Source organism: Argiope bruennichi, chromosome 6 (genome assembly GCF_947563725.1).
Source record: "Argiope bruennichi chromosome 6, qqArgBrue1.1, whole genome shotgun sequence".
Lineage (NCBI taxonomy): Eukaryota > Metazoa > Arthropoda > Arachnida > Araneae > Araneidae > Argiope > Argiope bruennichi.
The window spans coordinates 120,625,281-120,651,411 of record NC_079156.1 but is presented as its reverse complement, the minus strand read 5'-3'; the positions used below and the strand labels follow the sequence as shown (position 1 = coordinate 120,651,411).

At 29.1% G+C, this 26,131-nt stretch overlaps 1 protein-coding gene and 1 non-coding gene across 3 annotated transcripts in view; both read right to left on the bottom strand.

The window, feature by feature from the left end:
• LOC129972115 (ornithine decarboxylase-like) overlaps positions 1-21,945 on the bottom strand; it is a 38,766-nt gene extending 16,821 nt beyond the window's left edge. Inside the window, exons 1-5 of one of the 2 annotated variants that reach the window (XM_056086106.1) lie at positions 21,790-21,945; positions 14,149-14,312; positions 8,308-8,404; positions 6,449-6,525; positions 6,191-6,363 (exon numbers count right to left, since the gene is read on the bottom strand). In XM_056086106.1, the coding sequence (XP_055942081.1) occupies positions 6,191-6,363; positions 6,449-6,525; positions 8,308-8,404; positions 14,149-14,286 (485 nt within the window). In that variant the 5' untranslated portion in view covers positions 14,287-14,312; positions 21,790-21,945. Of the gene's footprint in view, positions 1-6,190; positions 6,364-6,448; positions 6,526-8,307; positions 8,405-14,148; positions 14,313-17,246; positions 17,267-21,789 lie in introns of those variants that run through there. The other variant, XM_056086107.1, reaches the window with a different exon arrangement.
• Trnak-cuu (transfer RNA lysine (anticodon CUU)) lies at positions 3,059-3,131 on the bottom strand. Its single transcript has one exon. It is a non-coding gene; the product is annotated as a tRNA-Lys (tRNA).
• Positions 21,946-26,131: the final 4,186 nt, after the last annotated feature.

Below are 26,131 nucleotides of genomic sequence, written 5' to 3'. Positions count from 1 at the left end.
GAATTTCTAAAGTCACTTCATCTAGGGAAGAAAATAAATTATTGCTAGCCTCTTTACTCCCAATATATTAACCCTATTGATTTAGTAATGTTATCCCACGCCCATTTCTTTAATAATATAATAAAGTTTTATTTTAAATTATTGAACAATAAAAAAATGAGCATTCTGATTGGTTAACTGTGTTTGAAAAGTGCCAAATCTAATTTCAAATCTCTGTAATTGTTGAGACCGAAGACTATACCATTTTTTTTTTGTTGTTATATTTCTAGAGATTAGTGGATTTCGAAGAGCATATAAATGACAATTAGTTACGTATCTAGAGATCGTCAACTTTCATATGAAATCGAAACTAGTAAAATCGGATCAATAACTGGAAGTTTAATTTAAGATTGAATGACTATCATCGAATTGAAATTAATCTTTGTGGATTTTTACTTATCAATTGGTATAAAAAATAAAAAAATTAACAATTTTTACTAATTTTATAAATACTGCTCGTGGTATAAATCTGATTACAATTGAATTATTTGTGAGAGGAATTCACAGTTTTCACGCATCTTTTATTGTTCCTTTAAATTAATTTATTTTAAGGCAATTTCAGCTGGAATCTTTTGTTTGAAGTCTTTCACTGCTGCCTCAAAATTATCCTTTAATAACTCACTCCTAAACCTTATTTTAAGCAATTTCTGTAGGAAAATGTAATAATTTTTTTTTCTTAGTTTCCGAAGTTTCTCTTTCAATTGAAAGCGAAATTCGTTGTCAACGACAATCAAATAAATATCTAAAGCAAATGTTAACTCTTTATATATTTTTTGTGTAAGAACAATTCACAAAGAATCAGGTTTTCAAAGCCATTTTGTCTTCTTTTTCATTAGCGATAAAGATAATGATATATTAAAAGTTATTATGATAATGGTTAGATGTAAATAGGCTATTCCTGTATGGAGGCTGAAATTCTAATCACAGAATGAAGGACGCAGAAACTGTTTCAATTCCAGGATAAAGAAAAAATTTAAAGGAGATTCAGACTTCTAATTAAAATTATTATTTTAGTATGATAATATCTTAGACTTTATTCTTCTTTGTTTATATTATTCTTAAATTTTATTTTTAATTATCTGACGATGATAATATGCATACAAAAAAGTATTTAATATCTTATAGTATCAATATTCGTAAGCATGTTTATAAATGCATTGACTAAAACAATGAAAAGCATTATTGCAAAATGTACTTAAAATATTGATAGATAAAATATTTTGAAAATTTTCTCAAATCTGTAAATTTGTTAAAATTAGAGAAAAATAGTAGGAAAATAAAATTGGCATCAATTAAAGTTAATTCAAATATTTCATATGAGGAATATTTATCAGATAATATTTTTCTAAGTTATAAGGGAAAAGCTTTAATATTTTGATTAATTGTTAATTAAAAGTCAAATTATTATTTTTGGGAAACATTTTTGGTCAACAGTATTATGCAAAAAGTATTACGTGCCAAATTTAGTAGCTTTAGACCTTATGATACAGCATTTTGAACTATTTTTGTGTTACGCAACTTAAAGATAACGTCACTGAACATAAATAAATTCTTTGGATATACAAAATTTTTTAAGTAATAAAGAACAGTTTATTTGCAGATAAAATATGAAAATAAAACATGAAAATGAAGTAAGAATATTTTTAAAGAATATTTTAACGAATTCATTCCAAACGATTTTTTTAAATACATTGACATTTATTTATTTCCGAATAAAGCGCTGCTAGCTAGGAAATAAAAACTCTTCTTCAGATTATAAACAGGAAAAAAGCATTATCTTTCATTTAAAGCGTGACAGTAAAAAAATGAAGTAATTTCTTGAATTCGAACAGATGGCATTCGGCATTATCATATACTGGATACCATCAGAATATGCATTATCATATTAATATCACTTATTCTTTTTTTTCCTTTCATTGGCAAAAAAATTATTCTTCACATGCTGAACAATGGATAGAAAAAAAAAGAGCAAAATTGTCTACAATGAATAAATGAACTTTTAATTGATTAATGGTGCGAGACTTGGGACAAAATTATTGTATTGTATTTAAGCAACCAATAATAAAAGGAAATTTCTAAATTGAATGCTGCTAGTATTTGCAAATCCAAAGACTGGATGGAATTCAAACGTCTTATGCCGATTAAGCACTTGCAATAGCCAGTATTATATTACTATCCCACTTATCGAACGAAATCATATAGACTAAATGGTATAATATCTGCACCAATTCATAATGCGAGAAAAAATAATTTTCTTGTATAATAAATAATTTTCTTTTCATGTCTTGTTATGGATACATTAGGAATTGAATGTTTCGATCATTTTTACCATGTTTTTATTATCTCACTTGCTTATCAATCTTTTTGTCTGTCTGGTGCAGATATTGCAATCGATATTAAACTAACTTCCCAATGAACTTGAGATTTTAAGCTTTAAAACATATTTCAGAACTAAATGATAGTGCGATATGAACTTCCTCTCCTGTCTGTATGTTTGTTTGTCTGTTCCATACAAAATTTGCAATCAGTTTTAAATTTAACTGAATAATATGCAACTTCCCGATTAGCAAGAGACTTGAAGCTTTAAATATATATCAGAAACTGGATGATAATAAAATATTGACTTGCTTTCTTGACTTTCTGGTCTAATTTTACCATCGTGTGCATCATCGAGAAGTTAATCTAAATCGATTGCAAAATTTGAGACTTTTTAAAACTAAAAAGCAGAAAATAATTATTTAAATACATTTTTTTATATATATGGCATTTCTAAAACGGTCTAAAAAAACATGAGATAATTTATCGTAAGAATTTGTTAGGGGTAATAAGTCTGCATGGCAGTTAAGACCAATAATTTTACACTTTATAGACCGTTTTAAAAAAATAATATATTAAAAAATTAATTTAAATTAATTATTGTTTGGTCTTGTATTTTATTTGGCATTTGCAAATTTTAGGAAGTGCTTCAAAAGGGTTGGAGGAAAATAAAATAAAAAAATAAAATAAATAATAAAAAAAACGCCCAACGTGGGGCTCGAACCCACGACCCCGAGATTAAGAGTCTCGTGCTCTACCGACTGAGCTAGCCGGGCTTGCGAGAAATAAAGATTTTATTTTATAAAAAAGATTGATTTAAACTTGATATCTGTCATCTGCTAGTTCCCACGAAAATAGGTTCTCATTATCTGTCTCCTTTCGGCACGTACATAATTTTGGTGTTCGCTGAGAGGACTTTTAGCGAGAAAAAAATAGCTATATAGATGAATTGCAATTGTCTGGATTAAATGGAATCAAATCCAATTAGAATAATTAACTATTTGGTGAAGAAAGCTTTTTTCATGAAGAAAAAATAAACGGAATTTACCTTTAACGTATTTGTTTAATAACTACAAAGTCGTTGCTTACTTTTTGTATATTTACATATTGCATTAAAAATAGGATTCTTTTGAACATATCGGTTAAAATTAATTTTCTCGCCTTTATTTAGGAAGTTTTCGGTTAGGGACTTTTCTCTGTCTCTCTTTCTCTCTTTTTTTTTCTTCTTAAATCGGTTATTAGAGTATTATTAGAATTCTGCTATGTTGTTTTATAAACTAATATTTATTCAAAACTTACTGTCAATCAAAAGGCTGAATATGTCACTTCAGTTTAATTCTCCAAATGTTCATCTAATTGATGATAATTTGGTACATTACAAGTGATTTTATTTTGAAGAAATAAATGTAAACTATGGAAAGTGTATTTATACATATATGAATCTTAAAATACTTTTTATATGACACAATATTGCAGCGAAATTCATCATAGTTTTAAATTGAATTTTAAAAAAATAAGAAAAGTTTAAAAAGTAGTTTTCATTTTATTAGTCTGTTTATTATAATAAATTTTTAATTTTTTAAAAAATTTTTTAATCATAACAAAAATCTATATTTCAATCGAATCGGTATAAAATTTAACTTATAAAGTATTATTTTCGTTTTGTCTGGAATTATATTTGGTATAAACGTGCCCTCAAAAATATTTTGACTTGTGATTATTAAAAATAATAAAACTAAATACTAACAACTCAAAACCCTTTATTTGCTACGAAAATATACATTTTGCACTGTGTAGTAGTAGATGTTTTAGTTATATGTGTAATTCAAATTAAAGTAACATAAGTGTGACTTCTGTTGTTATAGATTAGATGACAAATAAACTAAATTAGGATTGTAAGATGTAACTTTTTCCAGAATGCATGCTGAATTAGAGTCATCAGGACAAACGGTTTCTAAGCGAGTTTTTAATGTTATTTATCTCTAAAAATAATGACTCGCAGGCATATGTGGAGGAAAATATGGTTAAAATAGCACGAGCTAGCTTCTTCAAACAGTTAAGTATGTCTGGAATCGAATTCCATGTTTCTAAAATTTCGTTCCTGGCATTTATACTTATTTTGCTTGTTAATCTTTCTGTTTCAATCAATTCCAACTATTTCTTTATTTCAATAAATTTTTGAATTCATATTGAACTAGACAGGAAATCAATCAGTTGCATTTCAAATTATTCAATTTCCAACCAATCGAATTGGGAAAAGTTCAGTTTATCAAATAAAGTCACATGCAAACCCTTTTGATCGGTGGCGTGCCCAAAATATGTGTCTCGTGCCATTGATTCAGCATCCCTGACATAGACTAACAATGGATTTCGTTCATAATAAAATTTTAAAAAACAGTTCAGTTTTAATTTTAAAACTGCATACTCATTTTATGATATTAACTTCTTGAGCTGTCGAGTATTAATGTTTACAAGCAGTTTAATAACGTTTTTTTTTTCAGAAGGGGGGATCTGAAAAGTGGAAATTATTCAAAATATCGAGGTTGAATTTTTTTGACGATAACAATACTTTCTCTTTGTAAACGAGGAAGCTAAATTGACTTTGCTGGATAATATTTTATTTTTTGAAAAAAATGCATCATTTTATAATAAATTTTTATTGAAAGACGGTAGCTTTGAAATTTTAAGGAGATTTTATGATGATAATTTTGACTTTTGATTTTTAATTGATTCATAAAAAAATTATTGACATCTTTCAACCCCTACAAATTTTGAGGAATCTCAACATATTTTACCTCAATGAGTAAGTTTGTTTTTAAATACAACAACTCAAAAACATACAATGATGGTGATACGTGATGTTTTGTGTGTGACTTAGCACTTAGCACTTGTGTGTGACTTGTATCAGATTTTAAATTCAATCATCCAGCAAGCTTGCTAGAACAAATGCGATGAACTATGGATAAAATTTACCATCTGATTTTTATCTCTAGACTTAAGTATCAAATTAGGAACCTATATATATATATATATATATATATATATATGTGTGTGTGTGTGTGTGTGTGTGTGTGTGTGTGTGTGTGTGTGTGTGTGTGTGTGTGTGTGTGTGTGTGCGTGTAACATTATTTGGGTAGCAGCAGAAGGCAGATTTGAAGACATAGACGAAACGTTGTATTTTTAATTTCGTCTTATTCTCTCTTTAATATCCAACTGGGGAAAGCAATTTATTTACAAGCAGACACAGCGCGACACAAAAACAGAAGTAAAAAAGAAGGAAAGAAGGCGAAAAAGGCTGCACAAATGATCACAAGTCTTATATATGGGATTTCCGGTCACGCGCCAATTCAATACATGTGGTGACTTTTGACACCTTTTCAAGGGCACCGAAGGGATGCGTAGTACTGATGGCTCATTATTTTTACAAAGGAATTAATTAAAAAAAAGAAAGTGGAATTGGATCACGAAATAAGAGAATATTTTTAGAATGAAGTTACTATGGGCTAAATTAAGATAAAATCTTGAAATTAATTAAACTGAAATTAGAATTCAAATATCATTACATACACACACACACACACATATATATAAACGCACACATATATACATGAGTGTGTGTATTATTCATTTATTGCTCAAAAGAGCAATAAACTTCCGAAGAGAAATTGTCGCCAAAATTGTAGATATGCGATCAATTCTGACCAATCGGTGAAAGAGAAAAGGTCCAGAATTTATACTTTTTTCTCAAGACTACGCTACGATACTTAACACCAGAAGGTCCATATCGTGCACAAGTCATTCCCTCAAAACAATCCCTCAAATTAGTATACATTACCTGGCCTGTGGAAAATATTTGTGGATTTTTAACAGTTCTTCCTTGCAATCAAAAGTCATCAACTCTACTCCAACGGAAGCTGCGTATTGAAGAGCTCCTGGCGGTTTAATCACATGTGCGAAAATAATATTTTTAGGGTCACCACCGGCTTTCAGAACATAACGGATCTCTCCCTGTAAATAGAAGACATTTTATGGTTTTCTCAATTTCCGAAAGCTTCGGCAAAGTAAATACAGAAAGGGTCAAAAATCTCCTCACCTCTGTTGCGCAATCGAACGAGAATCCTAATAAAGCAAGAAGTCTCAAGAAAACTGGGTCGGAATTGGTTTTCACGGCTGAAAAAGGAAATAAAAATGCTCCAGTTATTTATGATAGCATAAATTGCTCGTAGAATTATGAATGTCAGGGAGCCTAAAGACGCAATAATAGAAAATACAGCTATGAAAAAGATGTGAAAAGACGCATAGAATTGTCTTTGATAGCTTTTTTTTTTTTCAAATCGTAAAAATGAAATCAATTTGAACGACACTAAAAGTCGAAAAAAATAATTGGAAACGAAAACACGTTGGAAAATAACAGAGATTTAGTGATATTAGAAAGCTTCTTCCATAAGACGCTGTAAGAATTTATATTGTATAAAAATAATTTTCATAATTCTTGATTTCTTAATATGGCTTTTTGCCAAATTAACGAAGAGATAAACATTTTTCCCAGTGTTATCTGTGTTTTCTGCTAAAGATTTGAAATCATTGAACTTTTTAAAAAAAAAAAAAATCAATCAAAACTATTTTTTAAAAGTGATATCATTTGCTTATCATTTTGCTTTTCATTTCCGTATGACGACTTTTAATGATTTGAAAACGATAAGGGAATTAGAATATCGTCTGGAAGAATTTTAGTTTTAATTTTTACAGTTTATCGGTTTAAAAATCGAATAGTTTTCTAAAAATATTGATAAAATTCAGTAAATTATGTCAGAGGTTCAAAACAATTTTCTTTAGAATGACAATTTATTTTATGATGCACTGATTTTTCATTGGAATTATTATTTGCGAAAGGCCATCGAAAACAACACAAAATACTACATAACAATTTTTCTTACATTTTAATACTCAGGCATTGAACTGCTTTGAATCATCATCACGATTACTTGTGTGTAGAATTATTATGATTATAAGAGCAATATATCTGTCTAGACATATAGACAAGACGTAAACAAAACTTTCTTTTTATAAATGAATACAGATAGACATCATAAAAAATATATATAACTAGAAACATGTTATGGATTTCAGCATCACGGGTATTTAAAATTTCCCCATGTGTACAAAAAATATTAGAAATTATTTAAAATATAAAAATCCATATTATTTTCGAATTATAAATATCAATCTTATTGCTTATAGTAAAATGGCAACACTCATTTAGTAAATAAATATCATAAGAACGTCTCCATTGAATGTTTTTACAGCTGTATTTTTTTCAACGTTTCTTTTATATAATCAATATAGTTGCAAAATATTATATGAAATGCTCGGAAGACTGCCTTGTCTAAACCTCTATTATGTTTGTGAAAAGTTGTAAAAGAAATCTAGACATGTAACAGAAGTTTTAATCGAACGAGAAAATAGACTTAATAGTTGACTTCTGAGTATTTCACCAATGATTCTCACTAACTATATAATTGTTCTATAAATTTTATATTTTAATTTAAACATTGAAAGAAAGCGCTGTTTTATTGGAAAGAAGATTTGAATATCAGGCGTGAGTAATTTCCGTGTTTTTTATTATCCATGGCCGATCGCCAGATGTCTAACACTATAACTTATGGAATTTAATATTCATATCTTCCAAAACTATTACCTCACAAAAATCATTTTTGCATTATCTTAAAACTCAAACAATTACCATTTTAATGAAACCAATTTCGTTTCTGGACAATTTCTTTTTTTCAGTTTCAATATTTTTTTAAAAAGTTTATTTGACGTACAATCTGTAGCAGTACTTTAAATGTTCTGTTGGGATGCAGACTTGCTCAGACGATTACTCCATACTAAGTATATAAAAAAATAAAAACCTCTCCGAAATGCTGAATAAAAAAAGAATGTTTTATTTACCAAAGAAGGGCCGAACGTGTGGCATTTTCTTTTTCCATAATTCGATTCTCCATAAGATTTCAGCCAAATCAAAAGTGTAAAAGCATTGACGTTCTTTCTGAAACAAGAGATAGGAATCAAAATGGCTAAAAAAATCTGTCATGCAGCAGCAATAATATTCAGTAAAATTAATATTAATATTCAGTAAAATTAATATTCAGTAAAAAAGAATTGAATACCATCACCAAAAATTATTATTTAGTAAAAAAGAATTGAATACCATCACCCAAAATTAATATTCAGTAAAAAAGAATTGAATACCAACACCAAAAAAAAACCCTAAATGGTTTCTGATTCATTGTCATTGCAGATAAAAATGGTTATCGCTCGTCTGAAACAAAAGGCAATAATTCCTTTCAATAAACAAACAAAAATACGATTTGTTTACTAATTTTATTCTTTTTTTTATAATCTACAGCATTTGAAAATATAAATCAAATAATAATCTCATCTTCACATTTTTCATTAAAATTCGCTAAATGATTATTTTTAAGAGAATTTTTCTTTTAGTCATCTTCAGAAAATGCTTTATTTTCTAAATTAAAAAAAAAAATCAAAATAATAATCTCATCCTCAAATTTTTCATTAAAATTCGCTAAATAATTATTTTTAAGAGAATTTTTCTTTAGTCATCTTCAGAAAATGCTTTATTTTCTAAATGTACTTTATCTGTTAAATCTGTTTTATCTGTTAAAATTTTATTTTACAAGTTTCTTTTTTTTTTTGGAGGGGGGAGTAGGAATGGGACAGTGAAAGTCTTCTTCACTTAAAAAAGAGTAGAAAACTTGGAAACATTGATGAATATTTTATCTAAAATTCATGGAATAAAATGTTGATATACGAAGCAAATCCCAGCTTTTAAAGTTTTTCAAAATTACAAATTAAAAATAAAATTATAAGTCTTCAAATTTCCAAAATCAGAATAATCATTTTTCAATGGTCTTCAAAAAGAGATCGCGATGTCCTGGTGAATTTCGATTTTTTTCACAATACATAATTTTCATTATTTTATTTATATTTTTAATTAAGTTTCATAGATCGAAACATTTATACAAAATATTTATCTCAGCTTATCTCTTGGATTGAGAAATATATTTTCAAAGTTTTGATTTGGTAAATTCTACAAGGATTCAAGATTCAAGCAATGTCGCTACTTCGTCTGCATTTAATTTTGCAGACGATAAATTTTGCAGATGATATTCTGATTTGCTTGTTTTGTAATAATTCAGTAACGTAATATTTAGTTCAGTCGAATCCTTATTAAATGTATTAAAATGTAGAAAAAAGTACACCACAGTAATTTTAATATTTTGAATTGTTCAGTAGGTTATCCGAAACAGGTCTTTAAGAGTGGTTTTTTTAAGGGGGAGGGTAGAGATAAACTTGAAACATCGGTTTTTCGTATTAAAATAAAAGATTAATAATGTTAAAAAAGTTTAATGATTTAAAAAATTATAAATAGAAATTTATAAATATTAATAGATTTATAAATTTTAAAATTTTATTTATTATTTATTTATAATTTTTAATTATCAAACATTATGATAATTTTATTACATCAAGACTAAATGTTTTTAAAAAAGCAAAGAATTTTTAATAATATAAAGTTAAGCAAAACTTTCGGAATTCCATTTAGTTATGCATTGCGGAGAAGAGAATGAAAGGTAAAATTTTCAAATTGTTATCTGCATTGTTCTTTGCGCAATTAAAATTTGTCAGAAACGGCTTATAAGTACTTTTCTACTCATTAATATTTACCACCTAAAAAAAATCTTATTTTGAAAGGGATGTTCTACGATTTCAAATAAAATAGGATAGTCGATATTCAGAAAAAAAAAGTACTGATTTTTTTTTTTTTTAGAATTTAATGTCAATCATTTTTTTAAGGAAATCGACCATGATAATGACATCTGAAAACCTAGAATAAAAATTTTTAGAATAAGATTTTTTTTCTTTTTCTTTCTTGAACTCGGATAGATAGAGAAGACATCATTGACATTTTTTTAGACAGCTCTGCTTTTTTTTTTCTTTAAAAGTTGAATTTTTCAGAAAATAAAACAGATATCAACCTGGGATTTTTATCATTTTATATAATGCATATATTTAAATTCGTCTAGTGAAATTTTTTAAAAAAAATGACAGAAATTTAAATGTATTTAAATTTTTACCCTTTTTTAAACATTTATCTTCATTTAACAAAACTAACTTAACTTTCGAATGCTTGTCTTATAATTTTTTAAAAAACTTTTATAGTTTTAATGCTTGAATTTTTTCACTCAGGTTAATAGCAATTTTTAGACGCAAAAAACCAGCGTTTCCCCATTTGCTACCCATCTTATACAAAAACATATGTGGAAAAAACTTAGAGGTATGTTTCGGATAGTTCAATCAAAAACTTAACGCAAAAGGATTGATCTGATTTATTTTTTACCACGTCAAAATGCAATTCAACTGGATTAATTAATTGTCTGAAAAATGAACATCCCCTCCTAGATGATAAATCTTAGAGAAATTTTAATCCCTACAGTAACTTCCTATTTGTGCTAAGCCGAGTTCCAGAAGTTATTGCTATAAAAGATAGCTGAAATCAGCTAAAATAAATGAAAATTGTGGGATAGATCTTCCGAATAGGATCTGTATGTCTACCTATCTGCATGTATGGTGATATGATAAATCAGCGGGAGCATTCTTCCCAAGATTTTTTGGCATACTCCTCAAGAAAGATCTTACCACCCCCCTTCCTCCGCATAAGATTGTGGTCCGTGAATAAGGCCGCGAATAATTTGCATGGCATTGGTAAACGATAGTTACTATTGCCGCATTGAAGAAAGACAACCGAATCTACACGGCCGAATGGTCATCGCACTGGTCTCATGATCAAGCGACCTGGGTTCGAATCCCGTCCAGAAGATACTGGATATTTTTTTAGTTTACCAGACAAGTGTTCTGGACTTTTCTTACTGTATCGAGAAAAGTATTCTGGAACTTTCTCTGTTAGTATAAAAGCAGAAGATGTGTCTGTGACTGTGTTCTCAGTTCAGAGTTGAGTTAATAATTTGGTTTAGCTCTACTTCTTGTGTGTGTGTCATTGAGTTCCAAACTAAAGAACCTACGTGACACTATATATAGATCTTCAGCTTGAATTTAATATCCTTACTGATTCTATCGCAAGCATACGTGTTATGGATGCCATTCTGCCGTCAAATGACACCAAAATTGAACATGAAACTACAGTTATAGTCATAAGATAACAAACCGAAGTTTACATGCATGGGAAAGTACAGAGAATAGACGGTCAACCAAATGACGAATTTAATTCAAAATGTGATAAATATATAAATTTTAGATGCTAAACTGGTGATCTAAATCTTATTTACATAGCTTTTAGCCTTTTGTGGTTATCTAGTTTAACTGTACTCAAACAGGCAGACTTTTTGTGGTTGGATTTCCTTCAAAATGTGATAAAAAAAATCTACAAATTTGATCGTAATTTCATATACTAATCTTCAGCCGTTTAGTTCAAAGCATATTTGAGTTAATATGTTCACAGGTAGATATAATATTAAAACTGTATTTTTCGAACTCAGTGAGTTCTGAAATTTGACATAAAACTGCATTTATAGTCACTAAATAACCTAAATATTTAAGTTATCGCGTTTTTGAGTTATCGCGATTATATGTTTCTGAAAATAAAGACCGACGGACGGTCACTAACTTGTATTTGTCCCAAACTTTGACAAACATCTACACTCTAGATATTAAATCTGTGTAACAAATTTAATCCATTTAGCTTTCTTTGTTTTATAATTATAGTGTTAAATTGTATTCGAACAGCCGGACAGACATATTTCTTAAGAAAGAATTTGGCTGAAAATTTGATAGATATCTACAAATTTGGTATAAAAACCTTATACCAAATTTCATCTGTCCAGCTTAAAGCGTTTTTGCGTTATCCTTGTCACAGATAACAAAGGAAAATTTTCTAAAAATGCGATTTTTGAACTCAGCGAAGCTTGAAACGTGGGTATTTGCCAAAATCTCGAATTAGAATTATTTGATGATTGCAATATTTTTTTCTATACTTCCTATAACGATGAAGTGAAAAAAAAAAAGCAAATTTTATTTTATGTAAGATTTTAATACCAAAATTGTAGATATACAGAGTGTCTCAAAAACCTTGACCGCGGCTTTTATTCCTTAAATATTGATAATAGACAAATACTGTAAATTACAAAGTTGTGTAAAAAAAGGGTGCAAAATGTTCTGAAATCGATTAAAATTTTCAGGGGATTAAACTTTAAAAAATACAAAATTTAAATTTTTATACGGACCCCGTACAAAAAAAAATCCCAGTGAGTAAAATGTGCTTCATCCTCTAATAGGGTCATGTACAAAATTTCAACAATTTATCACAAAAAGATATGAAGCTGCATAAATGCTGACTTAAACCACTTTTCGATGCCTGAATATGAGTTCGCAAAGAGGAAAAATCATGTCGGATGCTCGTGCTTTAGGGGTCGTAAACGAATTAACAAATAAAGTAATGATTGAATAAATAAAAAAATAATTTGCTATTTATTGGTTCAAAAATATTAAAAATGTGTAGAAATAATAACTTAATGGAAAGATTACCTAAAGGAAATATTACATAAAGGAAAAATTACATAAGGGGAGATTAATTAAAGGAAATATTACATAAAGGAAAAATTACATAAGGAAAGATTAATTAAAGGAAAAATTGCATAAGGAAAGATTAATTAAAGGAAAAATTACATAAGGAAAGATTAATTAAAGGAAAAATTACATGTTTTTTTACAAGTTCATTGATGTGCTATTTTTAACTTATATTCTATAATTCATGATATAAAATTTTAAAGCATAGATTTTAAAATTTGTATTTAAGATCAAAGATATGAAGCATATTTTATTTCCTTGTGATGCATTCCTGCGTCGCGTCATCTGCACTGAAGCTGTAAATATTTGCATTTTATTTTGTGATTGACCCTTCATCAACTTTATTTTAACATATCTTTGAGAGTTTTCGTGATAAAATTCTGTAATTTTGTATATGAACTTTTTTAGAGGATGGAGCACATTCTACTCACTGGGAATTTTTTTATACGGGGTCCGTATAAAAATTTAAATTTTGTATTTTTTAAAGTTTAATCCCCTGAAAATTTTAATCCATTTCATAACATTTTGCAGCTTTTTTTTTACGCAACTTTATAATTTACAGTATATGTCTATGATCAATATTTAAGGAATGAAAGCCACGGTCAAGGTTTTTGAGACACCCTGTTTATCAAGGTTTGGATGCTGTTGGCCAAGGATAAAATGCATTACAGTACATTCCCGAGTATCTGGCTAAATGTGACAGATTGTAAAGGACAAACTGCATAACAAAAAAGCTGGATAGGCCTAGTTCTGGCCGGAACTGGTTCAAACTGACTTTATTTTTCGCTGATAAATGATTATACAGATATGAAAAGGTAACCCTAAATTAAGAGTCAAAACTTAATGTTTTGAAAAAGTCTTTAATGTATGACTTAATAGAAACCTTGCCTTCCTCATTTAATTACGATGAAAGAAAACTAGGCCGGATAGTCGCGGACCGGATTCTCGGAAGTGTATCATTCGCAAAATTCATTCAGGACGTAAAACGTAAATATATTGTGAAAGCATATGAAAAAATCAAATGGAGAACTATCCAAATGGTTTTAAATTAAAATCAACACAATTGCAATGGTATCATATTTTCTACAATATACATAGCAAGTAAAAAAAAAAAAAAAAAATTCTTACCAATTCCTTAGCGACACTTGAAATATAATCGAACAAGCTTTTGTAGATTTTGCTGGGTGATCTTTTAGAGAGTAAACTGAAAAAATCGCCCCTTGATATCTCAGCATTTTCAAGCGTGTAGCCATTCTGTAAATCCATTATTCTAACGAACCAGTGAGTTTATTCTGAAAGAATTAAAGAAAATTAATCTTATCATTTTATTCGAACCATTAGTGATAAAAAGTGACGCTTTTTTTCGAATATTTTCAAGGAAGCAGTGTCGTAAATGAATGTGCAAATTCTCTCACCCCCTTTAAATAAACACTTTTTTAAAAAACAGATGTCATTTACAGAAATTTGCTTTTTTTTTTCTCTATCATTTATCATTTTTAGCACAGTTTTGATTATTCTGAGAATCAGTTGCTGATTCTAGAAATTCTTTATGCAAATTCTTTCTTTCTGGAAATTCATTCTGAAAAAAAAAAAATGCAAATCCATTAAAATGAATAAAAAATTCCTAATATAATAACTGAGCGTGAGAAACTGTAACCGAAACGTGATTATTTCTCATCTCATTTTGAGAATTCAGCCAGTTTAATTATTTATTTTTATAATTACATGAAGTATTTGACAACAAAAAGGAAACAAGAAATAGACAAAAATAGAAAAGCAAGAACAAAGAAATATTAAAGCTATAAAAAAGTAATAGAAATTATATAAAGATAAATGTTTAATTTCGTTTGTACTCACTTCTAATTTATCTGTAAACGAAAAAAATCTTTTGGAAAAAAATTAGATTTTTTACATCAAATGATGGCAGAAAAATAAAGTGAAGGAGTTTCTAATAGCTCGACGTATCTGAACATAATGATATTTTAAAGTTTATATAAAATATCATTACGCATCAAACCGTAGGAGCTTATTCGGTTTGATTGAACCAGACATTGCGTTTCATGCATAACAGTTTTTACATTAGGCAATTTAAGGAAAGAAAATCATCCTTAAAATACTATAAAATTAGCCACCTTTGGTAATAACTTATTCGCCCAGAATTCTGGTTTTCTGGTTATCAAATTTTTAATGTACATTTTACATTCATTTAAATACATTACATTTATTTAAAATTTTATCTTGTTTAAAACCGGAAAATAAGAATTTTATGGAATGAGTACACTACAAATTGTTGCAAGTGCAAATTAAAAAGTATATGTACAACCAAATAAAAATAGCAGTGGAAACTTTACTATAATTAAAAAAATGTAATCTGAACATTTAACTAGAAATAAACAGTAGCGCCATGGAGAAAAATAATGGGAATTTATTAGCAAAATAGGAATTGTAATAACATCTTATTTTTCGAGAGAATTTTATAGATATATAAGTATAATAATATTTTTATCCTATCTACAAACTCAGTTTATAAGATGTCTTAAACATAAAATTAAAAAAAAAATCGAATCTCTGGTTCACAACACGGCAGTAATAATGTTTTAATCTGAATTCGTCTATCCATTTTATTTTTAAACTAACTGTTATTTATATAGCAGCGATAACATGCACATAAAATTATGGCTTTAATATAGTGCACTAGCAATTAAGATTAAAAAAATTGTGTTTTAATGTATATTAAAAGTTTTTTTTTCTTCTGTAGGGCATTGATTGAAATTTCAGAAAAATTGAATGGGAAAAAACTGATATCACTTAAATGGTAATTTTTTTAAATTTCATAGTTTTACAAAAATGAAAATAAACTGCAATTTATTAAAAATAAATTTTAAAATATGATTAATTTTTAATCAAGAATGTAAACAAATTAAAAAATTATTTTATGTAGTCTTCTACCAAGATGTAACTACTTTCAAATGTGCCACTTCTTGGCACACTTCATAGTTCTAGGTCTAATTGTCTACTCTGTAGATAATTTTGGATGAATCTTCGTCATCTTGCATGTCACATCATAGAATTTCCAGATAGAACATCCGCCTTTAAATATTATCATGTTAAAAAAAGCACAATTCGTTAGTAATTAATTGCATTTGAAGCTATCTTATGCTCCAGAACATATTAGAATTACAGGTCAGAACTTTGTTGACAAGCAGTATTTTTTTTTAATTCAAAAGAACTTTATTAGAATTAAAAATAATATTCATTAATAATTATGTGCCAATTGGTATTATTTTATGAGCCACGAAGCGTTATAATTATATGCCAGAATTTACTATAATTACTTATTTATTAAAATGCAATGCGTTAATAATTATCTGCCTATTGATACAACTGTATGCGTCAAATTAATGACAGAACTTATTATAATAGAAAAAAACAATTCGTTAATAATTACTAGTCAACTACTGCTACCTTATTCACCAGAATCTATTAGAATTACAGGTCAGAACTTTGTTGACGAGCAGTATTTTTTTAATTCTAAAGAACTTAATTAGAATTAAAAATAATATTCATTAACAATTATCTTCCAATTGGTACTTTATGTACCAGAATGCAATAGAATTACATGCCAAAAATTACTTATTACTGTTAAAAAATACAATTCATTCATAATTGCCTGCCGATTGGTACGAACATATGCTCCAGAATTTAGACAAAAAAACTTATTCGAATTATTTATTAGAATTAAAAAATACATTTCGTTAATAATTAATTGGTAAGAACATATGTTCCAGAATCAAGACAAAAACTTATTAGAATTAAAAAATACAATTCATTAATAATTACTTGCCAATTGCTACTACCTTAAACGCCAGAACTATTAGAATTGCCAGCAAGCATATATTAGAATTACTTAATAGATTGTTTTAAAAATACAGTTCGTTAATAATTACCTGTCAATTGGTACTACTTTATGCATTAGAAATTATCGGAATTACTTATTAGAATTAAAGAATACAATTCCTTAACAATTACTTACAATTATCTGCTATACTATCTTATGCGCCAGAACTTATCAGAATTAAAGAATACAATTCGTTAATAATTGCATTATATGCAATTGTATTGTATTTTGAAATTCGTCAATAATTAGTATTATATTAGAATTTAAGGCCGATATTTATTAGAATTACACATTATAATTTTAAAAACCACAATTGGTCAGTAATTACCTGCCAGTTGGTGCTACCCTAAGTGCAGAACACAGCAAAAAATTGTTTGTGGCGAAGTCATGTACGGAAACTGAGTAACTCACCATTGATAAAAGGGATTATCGGGTTATTCGTCAGCTGTTTATACAATTCTTTAAAAACATTTATGAAACTGTAAATTTACAAGGTGGATAAACATGAAAAGCATTAAAAGAAATAGACTTTCGATATGAAAAGTGTCTAATGGCGATTCAAGAAAGCATCAAATAATAAAAAAATTCCAATGCAGTTTCTTTTGTCCGTTGTTTCAATTTATTATTATACAGAGAAAGGAATAATAAAATTCAATTATCCTATATTTCTATAATGTTAAATACTCACTTACAGAAATTTCCTGTTTCGATTCCCTGGATTAAATAACATTTTACCTTGACCTTGCATAGATATTTGCAAATATAACTATGCAGTTCGTTGGCAGCGACCAATATTTGATTAGGCAATTGCCTGAAAATGTCGACCTGAGAGAAGAAGGCAGGTCAACTAAAAAAGTGTAATCAGCCTAATTTCCAAATAAATATTTTTGTAAGAAATACGAATTATATCAATGAAAAAATATTAAGATAACATGAGAGCTTTTCATAGCGTAATTAGTGAGTTTCCAATCTTTTTCATTATTTTCGAATAAACATTAAAGTATAAACATCGCAAATCCGAAATATAGATTTACATAAACGTAGATGCGGCTTATCCATGACTCTAAGTAGCAGTTTTATCATATTAGAAAAGCAGACAAATTCTTTTCAAGATGTCAGACTTCTGCCAATTCTCCTTTGTTGTAGTCATGCTTAGCAGATGGTTGCGTGACTGTGTTTCAGATCAACGTCAACATTGTGAACAGTCACCATCTGTTTAGCATTGTTAGATATTATTAGTTTTATTGACATTGGAATAGCAACGTCATCCATACAATCTGTCTTAAGTAACATGGAATCAATTTGATTCATTTTCTAAGAGTAGTTCATTTTGAAATCTGGCGAATTTCCTTAAACAAAAAATATTTTTTTAAATGAATTTCATCACAATAAGCTTTGTTCAGAGTCCAGATTACATTTACAATTAGTTACACGAGGGTTAATAATACTGTTTAAGGATACATTACCATAATATCAGCTAATTCCTTGTAGGAATTTGCTCTATTTCCTTTCTGGACTTGGCGACAGGTTCATAAAGGCATTAAGCAATTATAAATTTAATTATGCAATACACAGGAAAGTTCAAGCACTTCTTTTCGATTCCATAAATAATAAATTTTGTAACCTGCGCGAGTGGTCTCTCTGAAACCTTCTTGCATATTCTCCAATAAACTTGCCATGCCTGAGATCGTATTACATGGCATTGGCGTACAATAGTTACGAAATATTACTTTTTGACTTGGATTTAGCATTTTTACTGAATCTACCGTGCCGTCATTGGCGAGTTATTTGGCGATTCATCCTTGGCATGTGTTAAATAATATCCAAAATTGAATTTGTGTTTTATATATGTTTTTCTCCACAGATTAAAACAAAACTTTGACACAAAACTGGACTTGTAATCACAAATCCCCATATCAGATTTGATATATATTAGCAACTACGGGTGAATACGTTTACATTTTTCTGAAAATACAGACCGACAGACAGTCAACTCGTTGTTGGGTTTGACACAAAATTTGGCAGGTGCTTATACTATAGATGTTAAATATGTGAGCCGGATTTTATGCATCTACATGTTTTGTTTTGTAATTATCGTGTTAACTTATATTCGAACAGCCGGACAGACGGACTTCCTCCAAACAGACTTTACTTAAAATTTGATAGAGATATGAAAATTTGGTGTAAAAACCAAATATCAAAGCTGAAATAATTTTTTTTATTATCTTTTCCGCAGACAAACATTTTCCAAAAACGTGTTTTCCGAACTCAAGGAGGTCTAAAATGGGGAGATTCGTAAAAATCTCGAGTTCAGATTTTTTGACGATTTTGACTTTCTTTATACTATGTATACGAGAAAATAAAAATAAAAAATATAAAGATTACATCAACATGCATGAGAAATATTTCTTATCCAATAATAATAATAAAACCTCGTCAATTTCGAAATATATATTTTTCTGAATAATTTAATCTTTGTTCTAAAGCATGTTATGAGCATCCAAACGCTTGGTATTCTTGTAAATCATCTGTGGAAACTGCAGTATTCTTGTATACAATCTGTGGAAACTGCAGTATTCTTGTATATCATCTGTGGAAATTGCAGGATTCACATTGCTTTAGTCTTACTTCCAATCCATCGGTCACAATGAAATAATTTCTGTGGTTTAGATTATTTAGAACAGCCGCTTTTACTAGTTTATCTGGATACCTGAATGATTTAGTTTTGAAATAAATCTCGTATACAAAACTTGATGTACTTGGTTAATTCCGAAAAGAATTTATTGAACTTCAAAATTGAGATAAAAATTTAAATAGCATTAGTTTACATCTATTTGCGGCTTATTTGGTATTGCTTATACCTGTTTGGCTGTATGAAACTTCTTCATGCAGTAAAATTACATGTCCAGATCGTATGAAACTAGTAATTTTTCACATCATCTAATATTTAGCTGCACTTGTTTCATGCAATATTTTAAGTTCATTTTTACTTTCTCGTATACGTTCTATAGAGAAAGTATAGTAATCATCAAAAATTTCGAACTGGAGATCTTGACGAATCTCCACATTTTAGATCTCCCTGAGCTCGAAAAGCACATTTTTGAAAAATGTCCGTGTGTCTGTAGCAAAGATAAATGAGCTGGAAGGTAAAATTTAGTATACGATAATTATACCAAATTTTCAGATTTCAAGCACATTTTGAGTAACATCTGTTTATGGGAAGTCCGTTAGTCCGGCTGATCAAATATAAGTTAACACGATAGACACCTATAACGCATACATCTATCAAATGTTTAGCCAAATCTAACTGCAAGGTGACTGTCTGCCAGTCTGTACTTGCATCAACAAGTAAACGCAATAAGTCAAAAACGCAACGACTTAATGTATATGAAATTTGGCATGAGACTTTGTGACTACAAGTGCAATTTTGCGCCAAATTTTTGTTTCAATTGGTTGAGAAAAACTTATCTAAACCACAATATCGATTTTTGGATACTATTAAAGCATGCCAAGGATTAATCGCCAAATAACTCGCCAAAGATGATACGATAGCATCAGTAAAATGATAAATTTATGCCAAAAATTAACATTTCGTAACTATTGTAAGCTAAGCCAATGCCATGCAAGGCGTTATCTGGCTCGATAAGTTTATTTATAAATGAAAATGCGAGTTATGAATTATGTAATGAGTAGTTAGTAATGAGTTGTGAAAATTTTGGAACCACTTTTGCTGCCAATATTCTACTTCCAGCAGCATATTAGCTAGAATGAAACAACTGTTAAGAACAGCAAATACAATCATTCAACATATCTACTTTGTTTCCTAACATACTTAACATATTAAGAAACATTTATAAAGTATATAAAAAGTGAAATGAGATAAAATCAGAAGCCAGAATTCATTGCTCCATTGTTAAAGAACATAAAAATGTAAACAGCACTGTCATTCTCTAATTTCAATATGACGAAGAAAATGGAAACTGTTTGAATTTCATTTCAAATAAGAAAAGTGCAAGATTAGGCTTATATCTTTGTATTTAAGATAGATGACAACGTTGAAAAGTCATTTTTTTTCCCAAAACATAAATTATTTTTATTTTATATTCTTAGTCTTTGATCATTTTCTTCATAAAACTGTTTGAATTTTGTTTTTAAATCCATTTTTTGGGAAGTTACACCAAAATTTATATTTACATTTATATACATTTTGTTTTTCTATTTTACATCTCAAATTTTAATCTTTGGTAGAATTTTTCTTCAAAAAACCTTACAAATTAAAATGTAATGCATATGCCTTGTTCAGAATTTGTATACAAATTTCTCGTCATGTTCCACAGCTCTTAAACTAGAGAATAAGTAATTTATTTATTTAGAAATATATGATGGTCTTTTTTATGCCTTATAATGAGGAAAAAAAACATTAAAAGTTTATGTTATTCATCCGTTGCATCCCAATAATTATAAAGTGAATAGAAATAAAGCTTATTTTTTTAGTTCCAGAACTAGCAATACATTTCTTAAGATATCTACAAAATTTTAAGCGAATCATTTGATAAACTTCTGAAAACTAAAAGATTTTTGTTTCACCTCTTTTTACTTCCAAAAAGCTTCTTTTTGTAATTTTTTTTTTGTCATTTAACTAGTATATTTTGGTTTCATACATGCATTTTTGATATTTTTTTTTATGAAAGCATTTTTAAAAAGTATTAAAACTCGTTAAAAAAACGCACTCATTATTAGTTGTGATTAATACACAAAAGTTAAAACAGCCAAACACATACAATTAACATTTTAAAACTTACACAGACAGTATAAAATAAAAGTAAGTCTAGTATATATAAAAACATAATTAAATAAAATTTTAATATTACCATATATATATAGAGAGAATCGTTTTCAAGTTCAACTGTTCTTACTGTGATGATGTTTTACTTCGAATATCTGCCCCCATAACAAAACTGTCGCCTCTATTTAAAATATTTTAAAAATGAAAGCTACATAACATGAGTAGACATTAATGAGCATTGTTCAGCAAATTTTATGAGATTCTGCAATCTTTCCGCTTATCTTTCTTCTTTGCATGTTTTTATAATTACTCCCCTTTCTCTTTTCTGCGTCATCTCTCCCCTACACTGTATATGTGCGATTATTGCATCGTCATCAAGAGAAATATTAAAATCACAGGATTATCATTTTCCCCTCTTCATCACTGAACTTGGGGAAAAAACCAGTAGAACTGTCCCAATCACTGATCTGATTTTGGAAATTTTTGTTTCATATGAAATCTTTTGATCTCTAGATACGTTATCAGTTATTATCTGCCCGTCTTTACTTTCCAATTCTGACTAAATCTTAAGAGGTAGAAATCGAAATAGAATAGTTAAACATATTTTTTGACACATAAATTATTTGGCCTCGTCTCCTCGTTATCGAGATATACGGTCTTAAAGTCTGGAGACATTTTAAGGAAAGTCGCCAAATTAGGCGATCTTTTTTTTTTTGAGAAATGGAAGGTTTTGAAAGTAGTGATCAGAATGCCTATATCTTTAATACTACCGAAATTACAGCGACTTTTCTAAAACATTCCATATTTGGCAATGTAGAAAAGTCGCCAACGCTATAGAAGACAAATGAGATCAAGGCTTTAAGTTTAGATCAGAGTTTAAGCAGTAGTAGCTTCTCTTCTATGCCGGGCTAGCCTAGACTTTGGATTCGGATTCCTTGGGTTATGAGTTCCATCCCGCCGTCCGAAGAATCTCCATGTATAAGGTGGTCGTAGCCACAAACTCCTCCAAGTCGAGACAATACCATTTGGGGTACTGAATCAGAGGTTATCGTTCTCTGATTCAGGTCTAAATTATGATTTGTGGATGAGTGAATGAAAAGTATGAATGAAGTCTGCTCCATCAAACGGGCTGTGATGCATGTGTAGATAAAACGTGCTTTTGGCCCTAGATGTCGCTACTATAATAAGAGACGCTAAAACTCGGCTTAAAATTGCTAACTTTGTCAGCAGGCTCGTCTATGACAAGTGTCATAAGCTTCAACAACAGCTTCTCTTATTAGAAGTTCTTTTGGTAAATTACCGGAACCACCGAAGCATCTAACGCAACGACGTTTTCGAATTTATTTATTTACTTTAGGTAATATAAATGAAAAAATATTTATTTTAGAAATTTAGTAATCAGATTAATATTAAATACAAATCATAGATATAATAACATAAAAATGAAAGAAGTCTACCAAAAAATGTTATTAATATGGAACTGAACAAGAAAATGATTGAAGCTTAGAAAATTGTGGTACTAAAAACATTTCCTGAACTTAAATTGAACGCAGCATTTACAATGGTCAACCTCTTGAGAAAAAACACAATTACAAAAGTGTTTCAAATGAAGGTGATCGAGTTTTCAATAACTCAGACTTGTACCAAGCACAAGGAATCACGTCGGAGTATTGCGGAAATGAACAAGGGACTGAAGTTTGATGAAGTTGTTGCTTTGAAAAATATTGACTAATACTTCCATTATTGCAAACCACTTCCAGGATCAGAAGAATATAACATCCAAAGGTTGAACTTTTGCAATAGCACCTAGAGGAATTTTCTTTAATTAAAATTTCGCAGTTTCAGAGACCACTTCATTTACGTTAATGTCGAAGCAATATTACGTCAGAGCATCCTGTGGTACCGGCAATTTACCCAAAGAACTTCTAAGAAGAGAAGCTGCTACTGATTTACAAACTAAACTCTGATCTAATCTTAAATCTGCTATTTTATTTATCTTATACTAGCAGTACCCGCACAGCGTTGCCCGTGGCTTAACATCCAAGAGGAAAAATTAGCTTTAAACTTAAGTGTAGCCTCCATTCACTATAACATGGGAAGGTCACGTAACATCAAATAAACATAAAAATATATTTAGAAATCATCAAAAATAACTACCATACAAATTTTTATAGCGCACATTCTGAAATATTTAGATTGTTAAAATGGTAAAAATATGATATGTTCATAGACAAAACAATTCATTAAAATTATACCATAGAAACGTTCCCCACTTGCTTACCAACTCTGTATAATCTGATATGAAAATAAAATTAAGCTTTCTCCATAATATTTCTTTCTAAACTATATTGGTTGGGCGATCACTTCGCTCTTCATGAGGTTCATTCTGTCTCTGTAATTCAGTTGCAGTGCGATTTAAAGAGAGACAGTCTCTTCGCTCTACAAAAGACTTTCCTTCCCTAAGTGTGTACATTCTCTCTCTGATATTCGCTAACCGAACGTTTCTTTCCTCTACATTTTCACTATCGCGCGCAACAAATGAAGCATTTTGGCATTTAATCTGCTCTAGCCAAGGTTGGATTTGCTTTTTTGGGGGCATAATGAATTTTGAATCACTATTTAAAATCAGACTCAAACAAAGAAATGTATTGCATATGCATAACACAACTATTTGCGCATGCGCAGTTCGAGATTTTCGCACATGCACGGATAAATGAAAGGGACAGATACCACTGTTTTACGCATGCGCGAATCGTGGTAGGAAAATAATTAAAATCGCAATATGAAAGTCCTTTTTTTTATTTTGATATGATTTTAATATACCAAAACCTTCCACAATAAACGCCCTACAAAATGGTACAAATATCTCCAATATCAGTTAAGTATTTCTCGAGTTTCTCTATTTCAAACATACAGACGCTTTTAAGAAATTTCATTTTATACTATGCATAGATAATGTTGGCGACTTTATACATAGCCAAGTATGGAATATTTTAGAACAGTCGTTGTCACTTCGTTAATATTCAAGATATCGACATTCTGATCATTGTTTCAGAATCTTCAAAAATTGGCGACTTTTCTTAAAATGTCGCCAGATTTTAAGACCGTTTATCTCGATAACGGGGAGACGGGAGTAAATTATTTATGTGCCATAAAACATGTTCACTATACTCTTTCGATTGCAACTTATTTAAAAAAGTTATCATTATTGTACTATTCGTGTGGTTCCCTGGTGAGAGAAATTCCGAAAACACTCTTTCTCTGTGCATTCTTTACCGTGGAAAATTTTGACAAAGTCCTCTAACCACAACTACTACACCAAGTTTTCAGAATATTTTATTTTATATGAAGGTTTTTGTTTCCTAGATACATCATCTATGGTCGTCTTCTCCCTCTGTCTTAAAGTGTAGAAATCTATTGCAAAGTGAAAATTTGACAGAGCTCCCAGCTTTGGGAACTGAACCGATATAGCCAATTTGCAACCATTCTAATCAATAAGGACGCATAAGATTATCCAATGTCTTTTGTTCAGGTTCATATCAAATAGTCCTTTCTTTTGTGGGGATAAGATGCTGTCATTAAAGTCCATAGCCATGACTTAATTATTATTATTATTAATATGACGTAGAATAGTTATTCACCAAACTAGATTAATAGATTAATAATTTTTAAAATTTTATTGGGCAAGATTTCGGAGATACAATTAATTTGAGATTCTAAGTCAGTTGAATACCTATTAAGCTAAATTCTACAATATTATTCTTCTTTGTTTCTCCGAACTTATTCGTTACAAATCGCCTTTGGTGACCAGTTGGTTCTTCGGGAGGATTGACTATGTTTAATTTCAATTAAATCCTTTAAATATAACTTCGCATCCGGGATTCCCTCAAATTCTCAGATATTAAAGTCGTGTTACTCCAATTGTTAATATATATTCTTTTTCATTAAGTACTCGGACCTTTCTAATGGAGAAAATCCAATGACATCATAGTACAATTAAAAACGTAAACTCCACTTCATGCATTATTTATTTATTGAAATGCTTACAATCCTTGCCAGAATATGGGGGGCATTTAAGGGTATACATTATGGTTCATTTGATTAAAATAAAACATTTAAATTAAATATTAAACAAACAAATTCTGGATTTAAGAGAATAAATTGAAAATTACATAGTGAAAGAAATAACATACATAAACATAAAAATGAAAGTAATTGCACAATATCCAAAGAATGGAAAATATAGTACACTGTACAACAATATCAAACAAGACAACAATACCTAAATTACCAACTGAGCCCATTATAAATAGTGAGCAATAAGTGAATGACATTAATACAAAGTGGAAATACAAAGCAGATCTAAAATTTCCAAGACATGAAAAAAGCACCACTTGAAAGGCAAATACAGAATATGAGCAGAACGT